The sequence below is a fragment of the Solanum lycopersicum genome, chromosome 2 (assembly GCF_036512215.1).
Source record: "Solanum lycopersicum chromosome 2, SLM_r2.1".
In the NCBI taxonomy this organism is placed as follows: domain Eukaryota; kingdom Viridiplantae; phylum Streptophyta; class Magnoliopsida; order Solanales; family Solanaceae; genus Solanum; species Solanum lycopersicum.
This window is the reverse complement of record NC_090801.1, coordinates 58,958,707-58,985,530: the sequence shown is the minus strand read 5'-3', so window position 1 is coordinate 58,985,530 and position 26,824 is coordinate 58,958,707. Positions and strand designations below refer to the sequence as shown.

The 26,824-nt window shown below is 28.1% G+C and overlaps 2 protein-coding genes across 2 annotated transcripts; one reads left to right on the top strand and one right to left on the bottom strand.

Annotated features, from left to right (window-relative positions):
- Nucleotides 1-416: 416 nt before the first annotated feature.
- LOC104645831 (dof zinc finger protein DOF3.1-like) lies at nucleotides 417-2,393 on the top strand. The gene is made up of 2 exons (XM_026029383.2): nucleotides 417-895; nucleotides 1,234-2,393. Exon 2 carries the CDS (start codon nucleotides 1,255-1,257, stop codon nucleotides 2,152-2,154), a length of 900 nt encoding a protein of 299 aa, XP_025885168.1. The 5' UTR covers nucleotides 417-895; nucleotides 1,234-1,254; the 3' UTR covers nucleotides 2,155-2,393.
- A 14,594-nt stretch (nucleotides 2,394-16,987) lies between these two features.
- LOC101255951 (dof zinc finger protein DOF1.4) lies at nucleotides 16,988-22,780 on the bottom strand. The gene is made up of 2 exons (XM_004232850.5): nucleotides 19,140-22,780; nucleotides 16,988-18,934 (listed from the first exon to the last, which is right to left on the bottom strand). Exons 1-2 carry the CDS (start codon nucleotides 19,203-19,205, stop codon nucleotides 17,771-17,773), a joined length of 1,230 nt encoding a protein of 409 aa, XP_004232898.1. The 5' UTR covers nucleotides 19,206-22,780; the 3' UTR covers nucleotides 16,988-17,770.
- Between the last annotated feature and the right edge of the window lie 4,044 nt (nucleotides 22,781-26,824).

Below are 26,824 nucleotides of genomic sequence, written 5' to 3'. Positions count from 1 at the left end.
ATCTATCTTTTAAATTCTCGTTAAATTTAAAAGTACTTTCCAGCACATTCTCAACTTTTTATAAATTTGAAGTCACTTATTATTATGTTATTATCATGTAATAAATCAATAATATATCCACGTTAAGCTAGTTATCATAAGACATATTTTATCAATAAATACAAAAATAAAACTAATAATTTGCGTGAAATAAATTGAGTTGCCTTAGGGTAATTTATGTCAAGTCAATCGAGTTGCCAATTTCGGTGTAAATAATCTTATGAACCATGGACGTGGGTCTGTTACTTTTTAATAAAGCATGAACATGACAGAGTTACAAGTGTGTGTGTGAGAGAGAGAGAAAGAGAATGAAATAAAAAAATTAAAGTGGAGAATAAAAAATGACTAATAAGCTGACACAGCTAACACAAAACCCATTTGATATAACAATTAACCGCCAGATCCTCCACCTCCTGCCGCCCTCTCTCCGCCGGCGCCGGCGCCGCCTCAAAATTCCTCCCCTAGTGGTCCACATACTCCTATTGCTACTGTACTTGTCCATAATTAAAATTCGCAAAACTAATTTGTCGTTATTAGGGGAAATTCTTGTCTGCTCAGAAGTTTGTTGAACTGAAAATTATGGCTTCTTTCCTTTATTTGTTGAGACGAGATTGAACACAGACGCAACAGAAACACAACATAAACCATACCTCTTCGTTCGGTCCCATCTCACTATTCTCTGAACATTCATATGTAGCCACGCACGCCTCTTACCCCACCCCCTTTAACCCACCCTACCCCAACCCAACTCTTTTTTTTTTTCCTTCTAAACTTGTCTAAGCTACTAGTAAAACATTGTCTTTGTGTAAACTGACTATTTTTTTTTACTGAAGATTAACCATAAAAAGGCAGGCAGGTGGTGGTAGTTATTATTTATTTCCTTATATATGTCTTTTTTTTAACTCTATTTTCCTCATTTACAAAAGGGTAATTATCTACTAGTTGGATTTTTATAGAAATTCTCATGCTCTTCAATTTTTAGTTCCTTATATATATGATTAGATAATCTCAAAGGAAGGATTGACCGTATAAACGTTGACGAGAAGTTTGAGATTTAATTACAATCATATCTCTAGGGACTGAAGGGGTTGACTTGCATGTGTGTGCATTTACTTAATCTGAATTTGTGATTTGTGGAAGAAGAGAAGTTTCACTATAAAAACTGATTGAAATAAGTTTCTTTTCTCAATCAAGGAAAAAGTGGAAAAGAGTGAGATGGAGGATCAATTAGGTGGAAGATCATCGGGAGAGAATGATCGGAATCAGCAGCAAAGAAGAATGAAGATGCCGGAAAACAACTCAGCTTCGCCAGCACAACCACCACCGCAGAAATGCCCTCGTTGTGATTCAAACAATACCAAGTTTTGCTACTACAATAATTACAGTTTGACTCAGCCTCGCTATTTCTGCAAGACGTGTAGGAGGTACTGGACTCAAGGTGGAACCCTAAGGAACGTCCCCGTCGGCGGTGGTTGCCGTAAAGGTAAACGCACAATGAAGGGCGGCGGTTCATCTTCATCAGCTGGTGAAAGTTCATCATCTAGATCTCATCATCAAGTACTATATCCGCCGCAGATACCGAATTTATCAGCTGCTGCAGCTGCTTTTTTCTCAGGTAACAATTCGAGATCTCAACCGCCACCACTTCCGTCAATGAGTTCTCTGTATACCGGTGCTGCTGGTGGTGGGGGATTTTTATCTTCTTTAGCTGCCATGCAATCAATGAGTCAATTATCCCAAGGTATCAATAATCAATCTCAGCTAGGAGTAATTTCAGGCACCAATAATAATAACAACCAATTTGGTAATTTCAATATTCCAACTCCTCCTCCTAAGGTTCAAATTGATCAACAAATGGAGAGTACTGGATTTTACCAAAAGCCCAATTTGGAATCATCATTTTTCCCATCTGATCAAACGTTGCAGTTTCAACCTGCAAGGCCTTTGGGTTCATGGACACAAAGGTTCATCAACAACAACAATAATAATATTTGGCCAAATAACTCAGCCAGTAACACTAGCAGCGGAGCTGCTAGTAGCTCCGCTGCTAATGCATCTCTTGGTCCGAATGATCATCAGTGGCCTGATCTTCCAGGGTTCGGCCCATCTCCATGAGATTTAAGGTTTCTTCAATGAGAGAAACTTTTCAATGGTAATTAATCTCTGCGTTTTTTTAGTAAAACGCAGAAAATATAATACAAAGAGACATGAAGGGGAAAAAGGGAGTTAACCTTAGCCTAGCTAGCTAAAATTATTGTATGATGTATTTACCTTCTTATAGAGAAATTCTGGATTGGGTTAGGTTTGTATTTTTCAAACTTTTAATCTAAAAAGTTAAATGTGTTTGTATGTTATTAGAGCCTTATCTTTTTTGTTGCTTTAATTCAGCTTTATTAATGTTTAACTCTATCAGTTACGTAGTTCGAAAAGCAAGAAGAAGAAAAAAAACACTTTCTTTTTGCTTTGTTATATTTTTAGGGTTTATAGAGTATGAAAAAGTCTACAAAAAGGAAACAACCATATATATAAAGAGAGAATGTTAGTATTTGCATGGAGCTGATGAGAGATTGGTGGTGAGCTCATCTCTTTGGCAAAAAAGTGATATAGACAACTTGGCTCCTCTCTGCCTTTTCTGCATGTGCCCTCCTAAACCTTCATTTATTTTATTTTTCCATTCAAATTAATCATATATAAGTGTGTGACAGAATTAAATTTAAATCTTGAATTCGCGTTTACTCTCACCACCTCACACGAACCAGCACTATAAAACGCCTCTTTTATGTAGAAGCTGTGGAGGGGTAGGTTGCTAATTCCATCTAGAACATATATATGTAAATGAACTTGCATGCATGATCATTTTAATTTGTTGATATATTACAAGACTTAATGGACTATTCAATGGAATGATTTAGGAGTTCTATTAATGTGGCAACGGGCAAGTTTCAATTCCTAAAGTTCTTTAGCTTGGGCTACTATATATATATATTGTGCATTAATTTGAGATATTAATTAGCATATGCCCTAGCCTAACTAGTTACATATACAGTAGTTAATATATAAGGAGTAACAGTTGTACTGGTTTGAATATTTAATTCATAATGACATGATGAATTGAAAGCAACACGCACACATTCCCTTTTGAAATCATCAAATGGATTTGGTAGATGGGGGGAGAGGGTGGGCATACCTGAACCAAAAATTAAAGTTGGACACGTCAGTTATGCACCTTTGAGTTTTTTATTTTTCAAAAAAATAAATATTAGAGTACTCTTTTGTTTCAAACTTATCTGGTTTTTGACTTGACACTAATTTTAACAAAGTAATGTTACTAAATTAAATTGAGAAAAAATATTGAAAAAATCTATGAACTATTATACATGTTATAGAGATATTTGTCGTCATACTTTTGGGACATTGATACCTCTGTTGTTCAAAAACTAGAGCATGTATGTCCTTCACTCAAACAGTAGACTTAATAGGGACAAGCTGACACAATTTTATTCGTTGACCCGATATTTAATAAATATCAGATCGATGGATAAGGTTATTACACGTGTATGTCTGTTAGTATAAATGATATATATGTTTTAATTTTTTGAATGGCAGAGACACCAATATTTCAAAAGTATGACAAAAAGTATCGAAATATCATTTACGATAGTTCAAGGTTTTATCTAATTTTTTTTCTCGATTAATCTTTAAAAAAAAGCATTGAAGTTGAAAATTTGTAAAGATGAGATGAAGAGAATACTAGTATTTAAAAGCACATTAGGTTAAATTAATAAAGTTAGTTAGAAGTACATGATGAATAAAGAAAGATAAAGTAATTTAATTTAGGGCTGCGGTTTTCGAGCAAAGGCATATCTTTGGTCTGCCATGGGTTTAGATCTTCATCAGAGAATATTGGCAGGTTGGAAATGAAAATCTCTTGGGTCTAATTAGACTTCTTTCCTATGGGATGATCAAATCTGTTGGGAGAATAACAATTTTATTTATTATTTTAGTTTTACGTTTAATATTATATTATATTAAAGCAAAAAGGAATTCTCTGACTAATCACTATGGTTTCCTCCTATTCGAGGATGATTATATATAAATAAACTTGGTCATTATACTTTCTAATGCAAACATATTACTCCTTTTAATAATCGATCTTATGCATTTCTTATTATATTATTTTCTCTATTAAATATTTACTTTATTGATTTATTGTTAGTATTAGAAAACAATCACTATACTAAGGATAAAATGGATAAAAATAATTAACATCTTCTTGAACTATTGAAATGACAAATAACTGGAGACAATATTTTTAAAAATTAGGATAAAATATAATATTAGATGAAGGAAATAATTAAGCTTTTTGTTTATCAAAGTTATAAAAAATAAAATTATTTGATATTTATACTTATAAAACATAAGAAATATATATAATAAGAATAATTTCAATACACCACCTAACTCGAACACTAAAATAATGATAATTTTTATTCGTAAGAAGTAGGATACTCCACTATTTGAGGATCCTATAATTAATTTGCATGATGGTACTACAGAAAATACTCCACTAGCTGTTAAATTTGATTAAACAAGAAGTTTGGAATATTTTAGATATTTGTAGGTTTTAGAGACGGCAATACTAGCTTCGAAAATATAACTTGTCCTTTGATAGGTTTTTGATTCTTTCATATTTTAATTTAGTATATTTTAATTAATCAAAAGTTAGATTGATTATAGTTCAAATTGGCTCATAAATTTTTTGTCACTTTTTTTAATAAAATATTTTTTAATTTGATATGTTATATATCGTCATAATAAAAAAATATTAAAAAAATAAAAAATAAATAAACAAAGCAAATAAAACTTAATAAAAATTGAATGAGTTGTTATGATCAACAATTCAGCCTAAGTTATTTTTAAATGTGTCAATAACTCGTTCATTATTAAATCAATTAATTTTGATGGTTCTAAATTTTACCCAAACCATCAATATTTACCTTCAACATGAAATAAATAAATTCGTGGATAAAATAATTGAAAATTAAATTGATTGGATGTGTTTAAATTGGAAGACAATTTTTTCAGAGGTTCATGAGGAATCTTAGCAGCTCAATTGTAGAAACTAAATAGTTTAGTTAGTCGACTACCTAGATTTTTACCTTGTTAATAAATAGTAAGAGTTTGATTATCTATCTTTTTTATCCCTTTTCTATTATCCCTTCATCTTCCTCTAATTTTTTTTATTTAAAAAAAAATAAAAAAATCTAGCATATAAGGTACAAGTTGGGTATAATTCACTAATTTAATTTGGTTTAAATCCTATATATTTTTGGATAAAAGTTCACTCAAGAAAGATGTACCTATAAATTAATATATGTCTAGAATTCACACATTTTAAAATTTGAGTCTGTTATTTTAATTAAGTTTTATAATGGAATAACAGTCATTATTAATATTAAAAAATTCACAAAATTGATTGCTACGAGTTCTAAACTTCTGATGCAACTATAAATGAGATGTCTAAAAGAGTAAACGTTTATAAATGCTGCTTCTCTGTCGAAGTCAAACTGCCACATAATGAAATAAACATAATAGATTGTATTAAAGTTAGTTAATTAATTAATATAAAGTATCACAGCAAGTCATAAATTTAAATGTAAAATTTAAAATTTTGAGAAAAATGTGTAAAATGTACTCTCTCCGTCTGGAAATATTTGTCATGTTGTATTTATCGAAAGTTAAATTGACTAATTTTTAAAGGTAAATTAAATTACAATAATTTGATATTTTAAATAAAAAAATTAGATATTCTAAAATTATATGAAAAGTACTATAAATTACAATTTTTTTCATATTAATATGATGAAAAAATGCATCTTAAAATGTTATTCAAAGTTTTTATAGTTTGACTCTAAAAATAAAACCATGACAAATAATAACGAACGGAGATTTCTATTTTAAGTAAATAATTTGGAACAAATTAAGTACTCCCTCTATTTGGTTTTACTTGGGTCCTATACAAAATTTGATGTTTTATTTTGCTGGTTGATTTCAGCAACTTAAGAGACCTTTATCACATTATTTTTTTCATATTATATCCTCATTATTAAAAATTAACATAGTAATAGTTAGGTTTGAAGTTTCAAAATATTACTAAGAAAATAAAATATATTTCTAATTAAAATTTTTTTAAGAAATATATTATCTCAACGGGACCAAGTAAAATAAAATGGAGGAAATATTTCACTATCGTTATTGCCACGTGAATATGAGTATATGCAAATGCACTTTGCACTCTAACAGACTGGAAGCAAATGGTTACTCCGAAATTTAACTAATGTTTCTCTTTATGCAAAGATAATCGTACTTTTAATTGCTTGTTTAAAAAAATTAAGTTTAAACGTCATCGTTTTACTAATAAAATTGATTGGTTCTCCGCAAGGAACACTCTTTGGTACACTTAACTTAAGAGACATGACGATCAAAAGGTGTACTGACATATTTAAATCGATCCTCTTTTTTTAATCGAAAATTTCGAGCTCGAACGAAGAAAATAAAAGCATTAACATAGTTTTAGTGATTATTAATCCTAAGATTATACTTTTCCTACATCTTAATTGTTGATTAGTTTTTTTAGTAAGCTATAACTGATTAGAGCTAGTGAATATTAGCAATATAAGAATTAGTTACGAAGGACCTTATGTATTATGTTACATGGATATTAGTTATTCGAAGGTTATACGTGTATAAATGTACTTTAGTTATGCAAGATTATACATGTATTAATTATCTCAATTTTTTAAATTTGTGTACTAAATATTATATTAATTTTACATACAAATAATTTACTTTCTATCCATCAATCTATCAAACGTCACAAGAATTATCTAAAGTTAAATAATATATAAATAACTTATTTCTTATCTAATTAGTGAATAACCTCTAATTGTGCACTAACAAAAAAGAATAGTTTGGAAACAGAAATTTCAAGAGGTGGGAATTGAAGAGACGTGAAAGGGACAAGGTCTATCAGGTCTAAAGAATCTATCTATCTTGAGTGGAAATTAATTTAGAGGTGAAAGGGGCATGGTGTGAGACTTGGAGGGTCCCATATAAAAATATATGATAATCCATAACAATCTTGAGATGGGTGTGGAGTAGAATCATATTACACGATTCAATTTATTTATTTTATTGAATATAAAAAATAACAATTTATATAAAACTATTAAATATAAATATTTTTAATTTAAATAAATAAATTATATTTTTTTTCACCTACAAGGAAAAAAAGAAAAGCACAAGTGTAAGGGATCAAGTGACAGATGCATGCAAGAATAATAATCCATTGTGTGGCTTTATTGACACATTCATAAGTAGATGATTTTCTAGTGTGCGACAATTTTTCCCCATCATATATCATTTCTAATTACCCTTTCGAACATATTTAAGGGTCCCACATTGCTATGGACTTTGGTGGGACCCCAGCTCCACCATCATTTGGTCAGCCAGTCTTGTGGTTGAACAACCTGGTTCAACTTTTTAACTTTTTTTTTATGTGAACAAAATAATAAATAATAAAATAGTGTCACATAAGGAATTTAAGATAATGGTATTAATAAATTTATAAAATTATAATTAGCTGAATTTGCTTAGACTTGAAGCAAATGGGGGCTACATATACATGCATTCTCATGGAAAGCCAGATGAATTAAATTATTTATATGTATTTTGTTGTGATTATTAATACTTGATATAACTGTAAAGTCAATGGGGGTTCAAAATGTTTTGATGAAATTTCTTCAAGTGAAGTATTATTTTTTTTAGGGTAAATAAGAGCAAATAACAACATTATATTTCTCCTTTAATGAAAAAATAGATTTCATAATATTGAATTCCTCATAATTTTTTAATTTTGTTTTTTGAAATAACTTTCTTTGTACGAAACACACCCGTACGTGTAAGCTCCAGCAGGACCATTTTGTCAACATACTTATTACTGCCATAATATCTTGTTTAATTTTTACATTTATGTACTTAAAAGAAGAAATGATGAAATGAAAGGAGTATATATTATGGACCTTTTAATGATTTAGGTTGGATTGGCCAATTAGAGATAACCATGTTTTTACAAGTAAGTAAAATTAGGAAAGTACTAAACAATCAGAAAATTTTGATCAGAATTTGATAATAAAATTAAAAAAATTATAATATTTTTTATTTTAACATAAGTTAATCCTTTTTTTAGTTTAAATATATTGAAATTAAAAAAATAAAATAACATAAAAAAAATTATCATTCTAGCTAAATTTTTGCCATTTTTTTCCCCTACGATGTTGTGAATTGTTCTAATGATAGGTAATTTTCAATTTGATACGAAATAGATTAAATCCTACCACATTGAAGCCCACGTGTATTGCTTCTCCTTTCATATTTTTTTTATATCACTTCGTTTCATTTTTCATCATCAAAAAATTTAGAAAATTAAATGCCCTATATATTACTATTAATATTTAAATAATAATTGAAGGAAGTACTAGTATTTTAGTTTACCCATCCATATGCACGTTTACATGTGGCTTATGGATAATTGAGTAGTCTTTGAAGTTGAAGATTATCATAATTCATACCCTATTTTTGGTGTCTCTTAAATGACATTTTTGGATCCTCGAATTTGGAGAAATATTCTAAGGATTACTACATAGATAATTGGACCACTCTCTACAACAACAATAAGGGGAGTATTTTTATTATTATTAAATTTTAAAAAAGGAGGAGGAAATGTGTACATATAAGGGTTCGATCATTATTCCCTTCTCTTTTATGTTTAAAATGTTTTTGAAGTTACTTTATTCTACTAACGGATGTTTCAACTTCAGAATGAGGTTAGTAATCCCAGGGCGGACCTAGGTGGAGTTCGTCGGGTATTCGAGCACCTATTAATTTTTTTACGATATATATACGTGTATAAAAATTAAATATTGTTTATATAAAATTAACATAAAAAATCTAATGAATAACTGATCTAATTGATCCAATGGCTCTTGGATGGGTATTTAGTACTATTTTAGTGTTGTTTAATCAGGGTTCATATTTCATTGTTGACATGTATTTTTTATAAAGAATTTCACGTATAATTAACGAAGATATTGTTCAATATAACGTTAGTTGGTGACATTCCTTAACAACTTACTTTTAATTTCAGGCAACTTTGTTTCTCCTTTTCGGAAAAAAATTTATACTTGTTCATTATTATTCTATAAAAGACATATTTAAAAAAAATCAATTTTTTTATTAGAAAAATGTTCTTTTTTAGATATTTTAACTGAATTGGTGAGAAAAAAATAGCATTGTATTCCTATTGAAACTTAAGGAAGTTTTTCACTATTTTAGTTAGAATTGATTTTTCACCCTACATTTTTCATCGAACTGATGCGGATAACCAAAAAAATCATATTTCATAACATAAAATTTCACCGGTTCACAGGTTTTATTTTTAATAGTGACCAATAAATAGAATAACAATTTCTTATAATTTAGAGAAATGTTATCATAGCTAATAATAAGGATAAACGAAAAAAATTATAGTGATAAATTATTAATTTTTTTCATATGAGCATCTATAGAACCATAGATCGCCCCTCATCATCACATAACTTTTGGAAAAGCATATAATTTTTGTTGGTTTTAAGTTTAATTTGTACATTACTTAGTTTTTTCTTTTTTCTTAAAAATTAAATTTAATTTTTTATCCATCATTCAATACTAGTACAAAATATTAAAATACACAACTATTATATTTTCTTTCACTTCTTTTCCACTATAATATAAATGAATATTTTAAAAAAGTGAAATTCTTATATTTGTATCTGCTGCTACAAGTCATAATGACTTCCGGTAAAAGAAAATACATAATAGAAAAGATGGAGGAAATGAGTTGGATAAGAAGAGATTATACATCGATAACGGAGGAGAAGAGGTTTTTTTTATTAAAAAAAAATAATAGTTTCAAGGCACAAAATAAAAAGAAGATGAAGAATGAATTTTCTGAGAACGAAATGGTTGGGAGATTTTTATGTTCTTGTTGGAATAGGAAGAAGATGAAGAAAGGGGGTCTGGGGCATAGGATTACACATCTGGAGAAAAAAAAAGTGATGTTTTTCTTTTTCTTTTAAAAATGAATTTATTTGTCACTTGAAGATTGGTCTTTTTTTTTTTCCTCCAACAAAGGCGTTTGTCAACACGCACTTAAATTGGATCTGGAAATAAAAAAAATATCGAAATGACACGATAAAAGCTTACTATAAGTATTCAAAATGAACAAAAAAATCTAATTAAATTTTTTAAATAAAATTTGATGCCAACTTCGAGAGAATACCAATGGATTCAACCAATATTTTTCATCAAATGCTAATTGCTCATGTTTTGAAGGAAAATTTCAATTGATCATGTCTAAATATATGTAATGGGCCTCTCGTCTAAAACTTCTAATATAATTTTGCTTTCAAGTTGTCCTTTTAGAGTAATAACGGTAATAATTTTTTTGACAATTACTTATTTCACATTCTTTTAGTTGGTATATTAAATTAGGTCTTACGCCTAACTCATCCCCAAAAGTTATAGTTCAAAGGAGGAGGATTGCACAAGTCTTATAAGGAGTCCACTCGTCTCATTTACCATCAATATGAGACTTTTGTCATTCTTTAACATCTCACTTCACGCCCAGTGCTTGGCATATGGTGCGTGGACAATTATGATTCTAAGGGTCCCAACGTCAAGTGAGACAAGTCTTGCTCGCATACAATGTTAAATTAGATTTTAGGCCTAACTCACACACCAAAATCTAGCTCAAATAGAGGAGGATTGTCCAAGCATTATAATTAGTTCACCCATCTCATTAGAGTCTTTTTATCACTCTTTAACATAGTAGTCATTATTAGCTTCAAAGATATTTTTAACGTGAACGTGAACTAAGTTTTAATGACCCATAGCTTTATAAGATCATTCTTTGGATGTTAACTGTGGGCACCCATATCATTCAGCTATTCTTTTGTGTGTCGTCTCTTTTTAAGTTATTATATTAGTAAGGATGGTCAAATATATATACATTCGATGAGAATATTTTTTGAATTACTTTTGTTGAAAAATTACATCTATTACAATATTTTATAAAAGAAGTCGTAACAAGAATTTGATAGACCTTTCCCTAGCTTTCTAAATATGTATATAAGTGTCTCCTTGTAAAGTCCGTGAAACATTTTGATCTTTTGAAGTTTCTCATTATCATTGCCTAAAACTTTAAAATGTTGTCTAATGTTTAATTTAATTTATTAGGTAGAAATGAATGGTTGACATGCCGACAAATATCAAACGAACCAACGTTCTGTACTTGTTATAGAAGTACTCCATAATTTATTTATAATATATGCGTGCCCTTTCTAAGTAACCTAGCGGTCGTAGACCTAGAGTAATATTAATTTGGTGAATATAATTACTTAGTACTTGTATTAGTGATATCTAACGAGTAGTTAAGTAGAGGTAGATGAATGATAAAAATTAAGTATGCGATTAAACTCAATAAACTTGAATTAAACTTTATGCATGCATAAGTCAGTAACTTATGCTAGTAACTTATGCTAAATAAGAAAAAAATATTCTAAACTTAGGTCACAGTTATATTTTAGTTTAGATTTCTTTTATTAAATAAAAAGAAGAGTAACTTACATAAATAATTATATTTATAGAATTATTGAAATTTAACACCTATAAGTATGTTATTTATCAAAAACGACTATAGATATGTATATTTAGATATATTTATGTATTTTTCTTAATTATACAATGATATAATTATAATTAGAATGCACTAAATATGGTATTTAATATAACTGAGTACCTTTAATTACGTCCCAAAATTCTCAACTTCTCAATTTTAGATTAATAACTTATAAATATCTTTCAATGCATAAATTAACTTTCTAATCAATTTAACAAAAAGATTGAGATACGTCATATTCAATTCTTCAATTGTCTCCATTTTCTTAGTCAGCATAAAGGTATTCAATTAATTTTGTTAAGTTAAATTAATTTTCTTAGTCAACATAAAGGTTTTTAATTAATTTTGTTTAGTTAAATTAATTTATCACTTTCTTGTATTTATTCTTCAATTCACATACCATTAAGCATCTAAAAGTTTGATTTTGAACGTGACACTCATGCATACAAGAACAAGAATATACACCAAACATGTACTCTTAAATTAATTAAATAGTACCGATATAAGTTTCTCTTCAAATCATGAACTATGTCATGATTTCTGTATGTATATCTACATAAGCTTTAATCAGGCGATTTAATATAAAAAAAAAATTATTTTTTTATCCACGGTTAGTCTATTATGTGTACGGTTAGCATATGAATATTTAGTTTTCAAATGGATACAAGTATTTATAAAACTTAATGTATCAATATATCAAACAAATTAAAGTATAGCAATTTAGCATATGAACACGACAATTTAAATATAATTTACCTTATAAAAAAAACTATATAATATACATATAAATACCTTTGTTGTTATATAAAAATTGGATACAGTGGACAAACAATGTTGCTTCAAGTACTTTAAAAAAAAAATACAAACGTAATGTATTTATGTATTCAAATGTATTTTATGATTAATCAATCTTTAAACTTGTGTTAATATTTCAATATAAACGGTTAGCATATGAATATTTTGTTTTCAAATGAACACAAATATTTATAAAACTTAATGTATCAATATATTAAAGTAAAGTATAGCAATTTAGCATTAGAACAAGATAATTAAAATATGATTTACCTTATCAGACAAACTTTATAGTGTAAATACTCTTGTTGTTAGACAAAATTTGGATACAGTGGGCAAACAATGTTGCTTTGAGTATATTTTAAAAAAAAATACAAACTTAATGTGTTTATGTATCCAAATGTACTTGTGTAGTTAATCAACCTATCAACTTGTGATAATATTTCAATATAAATGGACAATAAAAAGGCAAAAAAAACAAAGAAATATAATACAATATAAGTATTTAAATGTATAAGTATTCCACTGTATTAATATATCAACACGATGGAAGGTATAGGGCAATTGTGATTCTTTATTTGTTCTTCTTTCATTCTCCAGTAATAGAGCCTCAAATTTTTCTTTGCTATACTTTTGAGTAACACACAAATCAAAAGAGGATAGTTCATCTAAAATTTCGTCAAATAAATGTATACATTTTATAACCCTCATCACAATACTAATTTCCGTCATTGTAACGGAGAAAACAAAATTTTCAAGCAAAACTTTATGAAAATAGCAAAAAAGTATAGATATATACAAATATAATCGTCAAAAAAAGGGGAAAAAATACAATTACAAGAATCTTAATAAAGAAGAATCATGAAAATCACTCTTAAAATAAATTATGAATTTCAAAGACTTGTAAAAAAAAGGAAAAGAAAATCTGTGATATTTGAACGAGAGAGTAATGAAAAGTGATAAAATCGATAAACATGGGAACATAACCGTAAAATGTGCCTAACTATAATTGATTAGGCGTGTGCTAATAATTTATCATTTAGTACTTATTTGCATATATATTAGAAAAATTATTTGAATATAATTATTTTTGCTATTTAGTATTTAATTATATCCATAAAATAAAATAAAATTAGATAGTAGCTATATATCTGAAATGTATCCTGAAAAAAAAGGCTTTTCACCAAGAGACGTAGCATGAGGCCCATATCAGTATTGATAGACTGCAAAGCCCATTATAACCAAGACTCTTCCACCTCACTTTAAAGGTTATTTATTTGAGAAAGTCAACTTTTTGTTTAAGTGATAGATGAGTTATTTATTTATTTAATCTCACCTGTATAGTCACTCATGTTATATTTTCAATAGATAATGCAAGGATAATTTATTTACCTTTTAAATTAAAATATCATAAAAATTAAAAATTATCCATTATTTTATTAAATTGATCCAGTCCTCTTGTTAAAATTAAATGGGTAAATATATAGTGTAGTGTAGGGGATTGACCTTTTTTATTTTCTACAAAATTTTTGAAAGTCTCTACAAATTTTATCATTAAATTGTTTGTAGCTAACATAAGTTTTAAACAATTCATCATTAAATAAATTAGGAAAGTATATTATTATTTAATTATAAAATTTATCTATCGCTAAGTATAGGGCTATTTTTGTGTCTTCTTCCTCCTTTAAGTTAGGGTCATCTCTAGGTTCTAGCTGTCTGTTTAAATGACTTACTCTTCAACAAGTATATGTTTTAGGAATGAATATATGTATGTAAAATAAAACCATGTTAATTTCACATATTTTAAGAGCCTAGTATTTACTTTATTTTTGCTTATTAATCATATATTTCACTTAATTGAGGTTTTGAGTTAAATTAAAAAGCATGTTTAGACCATCTAGTGCATATGTGAATTCAATTATTAATTTCACTTAATTGAGGTTTTGAGTTAAATTAAAAAGCATGTTTAGACCATCTAGTGCATATGTGAATTCAATTATTAATGAAGGACATAATTTTGAATACTTTTAAAGCATATTTGGACCTTTCTCATTTTTCCAAAAGTATGGCTCAAAGAAATAATTTCACTTAATCAACATGTACAAAAGAACATCACGTAAATTAGTTACTCAAGTGACTTTGATGTGACAAATAATTGAATGGGTTTTTGTTATAAAATTAACTTTTTGAGATAATTATTACTAATGATCGTGCGAGAACGTAATTTAATTTTTTTTCCTTGTTAAATTGAATATTCAAACTAATGTTGAATCACACCGTCAATCACGTTGAAGAAGGCAAGGTGCATGATAATAGGTGGATTTTTTTTAAAAAAAATAAAAATAAAAACTATAGTCTAGTATGGAAATTTGCAATTTGACTAGATTCTGTGTTAGTGGAGGTAGAAAAAAACATAGGGACACACAAAAAGTCCATCACTTAATGGAGGCAAAAATCAACTGTAGAATTTCAGTCAACAATCAAATAATGCTAATTTGAAGTGGCATTTACTTATTCAGTACCAAATTATTAACGTATATCTTTGACACATGCATGTATTAATGAAACTAATTCCTTCACATTAAAATTGACACAAACTCAGTGGACTATTTAAAATGATAAGCTTGTAATCGATGTGTCCCAAAATTTTCAAAATAATTTATTCTTAATGTTTATATCATACACAACAATGTAACATTATTAGTGTAATACGATGACAAGAAGTGAATTATATATGTTAATTGTACAATCAAATTATACATACTATTTCATCAAGAATGATGTTGGACATCCTTAACATATATAAAAACGAGAATTTTGAATAGATATTTCTATCAGATACCATCAAAAATATGAAAGTTTTATTGAGAAAAAAATCCGTCAAAAATATTTTCGACAAATAAATTCTTGTCTGAAATTTCTAAGTTTTTTGTTGTGTGGTTTGATACTGTGGTGCCAAAGACACATGTAATCAATTAGTGAGTATGTTGAAACAACTTATAAGCAGTAGGTGAAACTATTTAGAAATAATAATGCAAATTAAACATCAACTTTAAACCTCATAGAGCTCAAATTCAAATTTGTATCTACAAATTGAGTTGTCACAAATGACAATAGATTGACAAGGCCCTAAGTCAATATTGTGATTACAAATTCAGCACAACCTAGTACTTCAGTTTAAACTATGTATTCTGGTATTAAATTTTTTATTTAAAAATATATAATTAATATATTCAGAACCTAATAAAAATAAATGTGATTCAAAACTTTTAAACTAAAATTTAGAATTCCCCTTTCAAGATCGATAACAATCAATGTAAAAATGAAAATGCTTACGCACCACTTAAAGTTGTGATAGAGTAATAAGTACTTATTCATCATTTAACCTAAAAATCTCGAATTTGTGTCATCATAGATACAAAGTCAGCTTTATTAAGGAGCATGAATCTAAATGTAACAGACTCTAACACAAGTATCAAATATCGAAAAAAATGGTGGGATAAGTGGTGGTGGAGTGTGTGTGTTGGGGTGGGGTGGGGTGGGGGTGGGGGGCTTATAATGTGATAGGATAAAGTCGAAAAAAAAACGTGAAATGAAGCTTTTTAGAATGTGGTGTGTATGTGTTTATATGAAGAAAAAAAAGCAAATTGTCAGGGTAAAGAAGAATATCCCCACCCCACCCCCAACACATAACATAATAATAATATTGAATCGACATAAGCTTAGTGTAGTAGCATGCTTCCCAATAATTTTCAGCTTTGTAAACCATCAGTACTACTACTCCATTATTTTTTCTCATGGATATATACTGACATAGAGAATCTTTTCTTTTTTCTCTGTCTCACCCTATCTTTTTAATTTTTTTTTGTGTGTGGTCACCATGCCATAATAATTTCTAACATCAATTTAGACCTTCCATACCAATCAATTACAACAAATTAATCCATCATATATGGGTTTATTCATCTATTAAAAATGCCACATTGATGTTACCTATTTAGAGGGAATCTATAACTGTCTTTTAGTTTTATCCTTGAGTTGTATTCAAAAAATAGTATATTCCCTTTTTCCTATTTTTTTAAAATAGACATTATTATTCAAGAATAAGTTAAAAACATTACAAAATCTGTTTTTAGCTATAAAAGATTTGATTTTTATAGGTATTTAATGTAGATTTTATATATAATATATATATATATATACACCTTAAATATTTTTTAAAATTTATCATATGATTTGATGAATTACTACTTCAATTATCATGGATATCTAATACCTCAGTTCAATTGGTGTCAAATTGACATAGAAAAACAAGAATATTGCTAAGGGAAAATAATTAACAAGAGCAAAGGAAATAAAAAAGAAAATGGCATGGCAAACTTAATAAAATGATAATCATATTAAAACAACAAAGTCTCCCTCTCTTCTATACCCAAAATATACCCCAACCATTTTCCCCTAAGCTACAAGGAGGAAAAAATTCTTAGAATTAAAAAAAAAACTCAAATGAAAAAAAGTTAACATTGTTGGTTAAGTCCTCTTATAATGAGGACTCCAACATTGTAACCCCCACCCAAAACCTAATACACATTCTGAAAAGTACATCAAGAAATTAAAATTGCAATGTCATGCATCTATATACATACAAAATAAGATTAAAATTAAAATTAAGATTAAAACTAAAACTAATTAACTCACTGGAACTAGAAAGCAGCTTCTTCATCAACTCTGAATGTTGTACTCTTCATGATAAAGCTAACTTGATATTGTGGTGGGATGAATAGGATCCGAGGTTCCTCTCAGCGCAAAAATGAGAGACTTTTTCAACCTTTTGACTGTAAAAATTTAGTAGGGCTGATTTTTTTTTTTTGCAGCTGACATGATCACTCCGATCCAATTCCTCTCATCAATATGAAGCCCTGATATTTCTTCTTCTTCTATATATGGTCTTGACAATATTTTAGTAGAAGGGAGAGAAAAGAAGTTATGTTGTTCGGATCCTTCATTTGCTGGATATGTGTATATGATACGAGTACAACAACATTCTTGGAGGATCCGAGCAACATAGACGAAAAAGTACCTACCTAGCTAGGAAAGACACATGTTAATAAAAATGAGAGGGAGATCAAGAAGGTAAAAAAGACAAATTTAAATGTACTTGTCCTAGATGAGAGAAGGGACTGAATTAGACCCCATATTTGAAGGATCAAGCCAAGCACCATTCCAAGAAAGTGAAGGATCAGATGAATTAATAATTTGTTCATGAATTTGATGATTTGATAGATCCATTTTCTCTTCTTTCAACATTGTGATCCCATTTCCACCACCTTCATGGACATTATTGATATTAGTATTGTTGTTTTCCCCCCTTGACATTTGCAATTCCTCATAATTATTAGGAGTCAACAAGCTGTGAAAACTGTTACCATTAATATTAGACATGAACTTTTGTTGTTGAAGACTTGAAGCTATAAGAGAAGCCATAGTTGATGTTGATGATGAAGATCCAAACATATTAGGGTAACTTGAAAGAAGTGAAGTAGTTGAAGTTGTACAATTACTAGTACTCATGACATGAACATCTTGGATTTGCTTAATAGGATTGAACCCACCATGCCCATAATTACTACTACTACTATTATTATTATTATTATTATTCTCATGACCCATATTGACTACTCCTCCAGAAGAATTTGAAAACCCTAGCCCCATACGACGATCCATTAATCCCGGGATATTGTCGGTTAAGGAATACACTTGTCCCTCAGGGTCGACTCCTCCAGCATGACTCGAAACCCTAGAATTAAAAAGCCTTGCAAATGGAATGTTGAGATCAGACCTCTCATGTGTCAACCCATAAAATAAAGGGTTAAGATGATTTTGTGAATTTGTAGTAGATAGGTGATCAATATTATTATGGACTACTCCATGATGAAGTTGATGATGGTGGCTAGGGTTTACAATATTTGGAGTTGAAGTAGTAATTATATCATGACTAGTAGTAGTAGTAGAAGAAGAAGAATTAACTGATGGTCTCTTGATTCTTTTGTTCTTCCTACATCCACCTCCAACTGGTACATTCCTTAATGTTCCTCCTCTAGTCCAATACCTTTTACATGCCTTGCAAAAGTGCCTTGGCTGAGACAAACTATAATTGTTGTAGTAACAAAACTTTGTATTAGACGAATCGCAACGAGGACATTTAAGATGTGGTGGTGGTTGTTGTTGTTGTTGTTGTGATGGATCTTGAATTGGTTTCTCCATATTATTACTAGTAGCAGCATTAGTACCATTTGAATCCATCATCAAGTTATTTTTCTCATCTATCTGAAGAATAAGAAAGAAAGAAAGAAAATATCGTATGAAATATGAACAGAGAAATTAAAAGAGTGGATGTGTGATAAGTTTAGGGTAAAAATAATAACAAGACCAATGTAGAGATATTCTAAATCCAAATGCTACAAGACAAAGATGGGGTCATGGGGGTGGTGGGTATTTAGACTAATAATTGAGAAAGAGAAAGGAAAAAAACCTGTGGCCATATTTGATTAGTAGTGGAAGAAGAGATGAGTACCATCTTCTCACATTCTCCCACCATTTTACTTCTTTCACAAAAAAAAGAAGAAAAAAAAAGGAATCGTTTTGAAACAAAGAATAAGCAGACAAAGTTAGCTAGGTGGCGACGTGAGTCTTCTTTCTTCACGGTTTGAGACAAATATAATACTTAAGAGAAAACAAAAAAATAATAATTTCATTAATTAATTAAACTTAACATTTCCTTGTTTCTTTTAAATCAATTCTTTTGCGCTAATTTCACGTGAAGGGTAAGGTCTAGAATAAATTTATGTCCTCTATTACTTTAATATTTACTTTCAATGTCTCTACTAAACAAAGGTTTTTGTCATCGTTATTTATTAAAGTTTATATTATAAAATATGATAGTTATTTCATCAAATCACTTTGTTGGAAAAATTTATGGTGGAAAACAAATAGAGCGTTCATGAAATAGTGGAACTAATTTTTTTTTTTTAATTCAGATGAAACATTTACTACTTTTTTTTTCACTTTATGTGAGGTAATTGACTCGATATAGAGTTTAAGAAATAAAGTAAGACTTTTAAAATATGTGGTCCAAAATAAATTTTAGAAACTTATGTGTCTGTAGACATTTCACTAAGAGTAAAATACATAGAGTGCAAAATTATTATTTAATATAGCAACGTGTCATTTTTTTAAACAAACTAAAAATGAAAGTAAATCAAACACTGAGGAAGTACTATTTATCTGTTGGAATAATGAGTGAAAAATTGTTATGAAATTCAAAGAATTGATCACAATATTATTTCTTTTCAATTATTATAATTTATAATATATTTTGTTTGGTTTACAATTACATAAATTGTATTTCAACTATTAAATTTAAGATTTTGTTTCTCAAAATTCATGATCAAACGATTTTGAATAAATTAATAGATTTAACTATCACGTTAATTGAGATAGAAAGAAAGAAGAAGACAGAGAGATAAAGCAAGGAGCATATGGTAGATGAATCTCTCGAGGTTCAAGAAAGAAAGAAAATATTCTCTAGTACTACAACTAGTAGTTGAATAATCCAACATCAACATCACTAATTTTAATAACTTAAAACAAAAATTCTCTGTTTTAAATTTGATTGAACAGAGAGAGTCATACTTAGATAGGAGGGAATCCCTAGAGTTCAATATCCAAGGCACAAACACGATACAGCAAATCCCACTCCACTACTTTAATTAAATTATTATTATTATTATTATTATTAAACTAGTGTCGAATATTGTATAACTATAGCTTTAATTAATTAAATTATGTGTGGGTGATAATGTTAATACTATAAGATATACGCTAAATTAGTATGTAGATAATTAATTATTGTGCAATTCTATATGGAAAATGTCACCTCATCTTATGATCTAGCTAGTATAGTCTGTTATATTATATTACATGGTGGGTTGTCATCCAATATTGTGGCAGCATAATATCATTATTGAGCCTGTGTGTCCAATGCATCAATTACAGTACACTATGTACTTTTATTTTCCTTCAATGTTTTATCGAAAAATTCTTCAAAATGACATAAATGTATAAAACATTTTTTATGTAACTTTGAAAATTAAACTTTTAAAAATAATAATATTCTAAGCCGTTACCCATCATATAATTAATTCTCAATACAATAAAATTTAATTTATGTAAATTATACTATTAATAAGTCTAATTTAACCACCAAAAATTAATTTATGAGCGAAAAATTATCTAAATCTGAATAAAGAAATCATTCCAAGTACTTGCCGATCACCTAATTAATTGGTTGCAAACTTAAATTTCTCTTACGAGAAAAAAATAATTTTTTAAAAATTTTATGTTATTAATATCGAAGAAAAATCTAGAAGTTTGGTCATCGATTCAAGTAAGTTCAATAGCTTTTCTTAGACCTCGTATGATTCTGAAAAACTCTACAAAACATCCATAAATATTTAATTATAAACTCGATTGTTTTTGTAATATTAATATTAAATTGTGGTAAGAATTCACAACCTATAAATGGAGACTATGATCAAACTTAACGTAGCCAATATGTAGCGTCTGGCAAACTCAATCTAGATTCTAAGAATGGACAAAACAATTTCTGAAGTGTCCCCGCAAATGCACTATTTTTTGTTGGTGGGTTTGAATGCGATATGTATATTTTTTTCTCCATTATATCTTACTCGCTCTGTTTTATATTACTCGTCTATTTTCTACTTTACCTTTCTTTTAAGAAATCATAAATAAAAATAACAGTTATACTAATTTATCCCTTAAAATACCTTTTCTGAAATCTTGCAAACTTATTTACACTACAAAAAAGTATGTAAAGATAAAATGATTTTTAAAAATTAATTCGATCTTGATTTTATAAATAACGTGAACGTACAATAATTATGGAACTGGGGAATAAATGTACTGTGATAATTTTAATAAATCCTATAAAGAAAAAATTAATGGGGGAAAGTTTTATATATATCATATAATGAAAATTGATGAATTGATGAAAAAAAAAGAAGGAAACTTTGGAGTGTTTGCATAAACTTATAGTAGATATATATTTACATATCCTAAGATAGTGAAAAATTCCAAGAAGAAAGTGACAAGAGGCTGCATGTGGATGTCCACATCTCATTCTCTGGAGTCTCTATTGCAATTTGTACATCATTTTGAGTTTCAGGCCATCCTTTATTCCTAAGTTTTACTTTTCTCTATTTTTAGGCCTTCAATAGTCCAATACTATTAATTCGACTAATTCAAATTCGTACAAAGTGAAGGTTGTTTTTTAAAGATTTTTATCCTCAAGTCTTGAATTGATCAGTTGCACCATAAATCCAGTGAAAGATAACATCAAATAATTTTAGGATTAAATTATAGTGTTACTTGATCTGTTATTTGGTTGATAACTTTGAAATAACTTATTTTTGAATTAATAATTAGTAATGGGATAAATTATCCTTCGCCTTGGATGGTATAGTAATCGCGGGATAACTTATCCCGAAATAAAATAGATAAATAACAAAGATATTCCTTTAAACCCCTTTTAATCACTGTTCATATTCATAAAGTGTATTTTCATAAAGAAATAAATTATTTTTAAAATCTATGTAATGCATATTATTTTGAATACAACAAACTAACACTCAATAAGAAATAGTTTGAGCATAATTTAACTAATCATAACTAATCCCAACATATCTTATTCTATCATAATTAATCTCAAAATAACTTATCTCATATCATAACTTATATTCAAACCAAACGACCCGTTCACTATCAAATATTATAAAATTTTGATGTTGTAATTTATGATTAAACATATTTAACCTTATTGTTACCTAATAAGACTATGAATGTCCACAAATTAACAACTTATGACATGCTAAATGTGTTCAATTATTTGATGTCTATTGTTGAACTTTTACAATTATTTGATACATGCGAGGGTAATATATAATATCGTAGTAAAAGTAGTCTGAATAACACATATATGTTTCATATGCTTAACTAAATCTTACAAGGATCAAAACTAGAATCCAAATCAGACATTTTTTTCCTGCTCTTTCTTGTGACTTTGAGATAATAATAAAATCTGTATAAATCGAAAAAAAAAAATAATTTAACAGTGAAAATTAAGTTAAGGATGAGAAACGTGTTAGCCGTCTGTCCAATAAGATGGAAGAAGAGGTGAATTAATTGATTACCAAAAGTCTTAGTTGGAATGCTTCACTGGAAAGCATATTCTGATGCAAACTCCTCCACTTCCCACTTTGTTTCTCTATCTATTCTTATTACATCACACATCTTATTGTGTACTACTAATATATTCTATCTACCATATTTCCAAAAATATATTTAGTATAATACGTTATATTATCTCAAATTGTTGTGAAGTAGTCTACGGACCATCTCATATATACTTTGGGATGATTATAGTTTCATGTAATTTATAGACTGTGGATAATACAATCATATTAATAAATCGATTTGGCTAAACAGTAAATATCATTTGGTAAGTTTCTCTATGTTTTTATATAAAGTGGAATTTTGCTTGTAATAAGGAGCAGTGTGAATAAAACATAAGACATTAGATTGGAATTCATTCTCCATATTTGCATATGTATAAAACTGAATATTAATATGGTTCATGAATCATGATATAGGTGTATAATTGTGTTTGGTTCTTTTTCATCTTCAATTTAAAAAGAACAATATAATTTAATTTGTTACGAAATTTAAAAAAATTCGATTTAACGAAAATATTTTTAAAAACATACTAAAAAACCACATATGGTGGCAGCTAAGCTAGCTACTACTAATAAGGATTAATAAAAAGGAATAAGCAAATGGTTAAGGGGAACAAACAGATTTTGTAGTGTCCCAAGGGATTTTCTCATTCTCCAAACATCCCATCATTACGATTCTTCTATTCACTCACTATACATTTGAATCTTATTCTCATTTTAATATAGTTTACATGGCTTTTTAGTTTTTACTACTTTTTACCCATCCACATCAAAAAGCAAAAGCTAATTATTTTTAAATCCATTTTTTTTTTTACCCTGATTCAAATTACTCAATATTTAATCTTCACTTGACAATGGACCACCATTTGCAATCTTTAATAAATCCAAGTTGTTTAATGAAATAATTTTTTTTATTGGTAATAAGTAATGGATTTGTCGCTGTTACGTACAGTATATGTTTAAAATGAAAATTAGGAACTACTTTGATAGACATATGTCGGGGAAACTTTTGAATATATTATAACACCTATATTTTTCTTTGTAACACAAATATATTAAAAAATTATGTGTATCAAAATCAATATAGAATATGTATGGACACATAAAAGTTGGAATATATATAATTATTTCATTAGAGTAGTTGAGAATGGATAATTGTGTTAATGACTGAGGATATAACAAATCAAAATGGCCTAAATAAACGACAAAATAAGAGTATATTAGGAGCAAACATTAAAGGGAAAAAATAATAAGAGTAAGACATCGGTCAAATCAACAACTTTGGTACGTAACAATTAACATACCACTCTCTAATCACCAAAGGACAAGGGTGGGTTGGTGGATCCTTCGTATTATTGTGTTTGAGCTTTGAATATATATATAAAAAATTTTATTAAAGATTAAATATATTGTATGACTTGTTATAATTGATCCTATATATTAATAGTACTGAGAAAGGGTCAGTTATCTTGATAGAGATAGTTTTACTTCGTCAGATATTTATTCGAATATTTGAAACACGAAATAGATTAAGAAATATTTGAACTATGATTCATACTTAATATTCAGACCTCGTATGTTTTCTATTTAATTTTTGGTTTAAAAATGTCCATAAGCTAATAAAAATTTGCCAATTTGCTAATCATCACGATAATACTTCATTTTGATTTATACTAATTCATGAGGATTTTTGGACCAAGCGAATCAAATATTTTTTTACTTCTTTTTCTTTAACAATATAATTGTCTTTTTAATTTTTTTTTATGTCTATGAATTTAAATTAATCAGATCAAAAAATTATATCGAACAAAGGTAAGTTAAAATAATTATGAAAAAACACAAGTCATTGGTTCACACTCAACCAACCCTTTAGCCTATTAAGTTGCACAAAAGGACAAGAGATTCCACAATAGTGAAAACCCAAGGTGCACGTTAAAGGGGAGTCTGGCCTTTGTAGGGTCAAAATGTACTGATGGAGGAAGAAGAAGAAGACTCGAGACTCAGCCACTAAGGAAAGTGATTAAACAATATTTGAAAAATTGGGGGACCAAAAGCATCAAATCCAACCCAACTCTATGTATTCATCATATTGCACTCCTAACAATGTTCAGACAAAGATTTCTAACCAACTTGTTCTCTATGACTATTTTTATTACTCCAAATAATTGAATTTGAATTTGAAGTTTATGAGTTTTATATCGATTTTAAGTTTATATTATATATTTCTTCTGTTTAAAAAAGAATAACATAGTTTGATTTGGAATGGAGTTTAAGAAAAAAAAGAATTTTATAGTTCTAAATTAAAGTTATGTCAAATGTATTAAAATGTTCATTAATATTATGGTATTAAACATGTCACATTAAAATTAAAAGTTATGAGATCATTCTTTTTGGAACAAACTAAAAAAGAAGTTAGATCATTCTTGTTTTAACGGATGGAGTAATAAATTGTATCTCATCTTATCACCATATTTAATATTGACACATGGCACCATCCGAATGGTGATATTAATCAAATAATTGTGATTAATGTGATTGGACAATAGTTTAAAGTAAGAGACGTTAACCTACCATTAGTGTTCTTTATAACAAAAAAAGAGTATTGATTACTAACAAAACTTTTTTTTTTCATTTCTTGGACGATAATTGTACTGTGTAAATATAACTTTTTTTATCAATCAAAAGAGCAATTCTAATTTAGATTGCTTAACAAAGAAGTGAACATGTGCACGTACGCTTAATTTGGGGAAACTTGTAATTAAGAATGATTCCTAAGCGTTTGTATTTTTTCTTTTCCAATTGTAGATAAGTTAAAACTTATGTTTAGTGTTAGTCTAAGTCACTGCTTTTCTTGTTCGACTTGCTTTTGTGATCTTGTTTGATTTTTCTCTCTTTGTCCTCGTTTGAGTTCAATAGATGAGTATGCTCGATATTTATATCAAATCAAATAATTAAATTATAGAGCACGACCTAAAAGTGACCGGACAATCACTTAACTAACAAGTGATTATTTTTTATATATATTTCATTCGTTTGTTTGACGTAAATATTGAATACAACAATAATGACATATCTAGTCATGAATCCTACAAATGAGATCTCGAAAGGATAGGAGGTAGAAATGTATATATCATATCTGACTCAAAATATTTGCTTTTATAAATGGTCAATTTAATTTCTCACATTTGAGTTTATTATTTAAGGGAATTATTGTTAGGTATATCTTCATGTTCAACAATTTGAAAAGTACAAAATTTAATATGAAGATGATTCCAAGTGAAAAGAATGTCACTGGAAACTGTCGTTGAATTTATGCCACTGGTGGATTTTTATGCTAAATCTTTATAGTTAACATGTTGTACTCTTTTAATATTGTTGGATATGAAAGAATACAAAGACAAATAGAAAGAAGAAGTTACTTTCCAAAAGAATAAAATCTTTGTACAAATATTTTTTGCCATTAATGTGCCATATTATTGACTTCATTTAAGTTTCTCTTAAATGTTTTTGTTTGAAATTGGCAGTAAGTATATATGAAGAGCCAGCGAGTAATATTATTAGTTCTCTTTTTATGTAGGTAACTTTTTAGGAAAAATTAGTAAATTAGTCAAAATAAATAACATATTTAGTAAAAATATCCATACTTTAGAAATATTAGCAATAATGTCAAAAATGTCATTATTTTTAAAAATTTATGTGTCCCATTTTTCTTCCTATTTTATCTCTCTTTTTCAATTAATTCTATATATTCTTTTTTTTAAAAAAAATTATTCTCTCTCATATTTATCTTTTCAAATTGTTAATTCTCTCTCCCATTTAATTTTTTTTCTCTCTTATGGTTATCTTTTTTATATTTTGGTTGTTTTTTTAATCCAAAATTGAATCATCAGTTTCAGTTATGATTTAC

Bases quoted from the DNA above. Each gene is read 5' to 3' on its own strand.
- LOC104645831 (XM_026029383.2), top strand. From the start codon at position 1,255: ATGGAGGATCAATTAGGTGGAAGATCATCGGGAGAGAATGATCGGAAT.
- LOC101255951 (XM_004232850.5), bottom strand. From the start codon at position 19,205: ATGGTGGGAGAATGTGAGAAGATGGTACTCATCTCTTCTTCCACTACT. The intron at 18,935-19,139 runs GTTTTTTTCCTT...CTTATTCTTCAG, and splicing joins CTAATCAAATATGGCCACAG to ATAGATGAGAAAAATAACTT.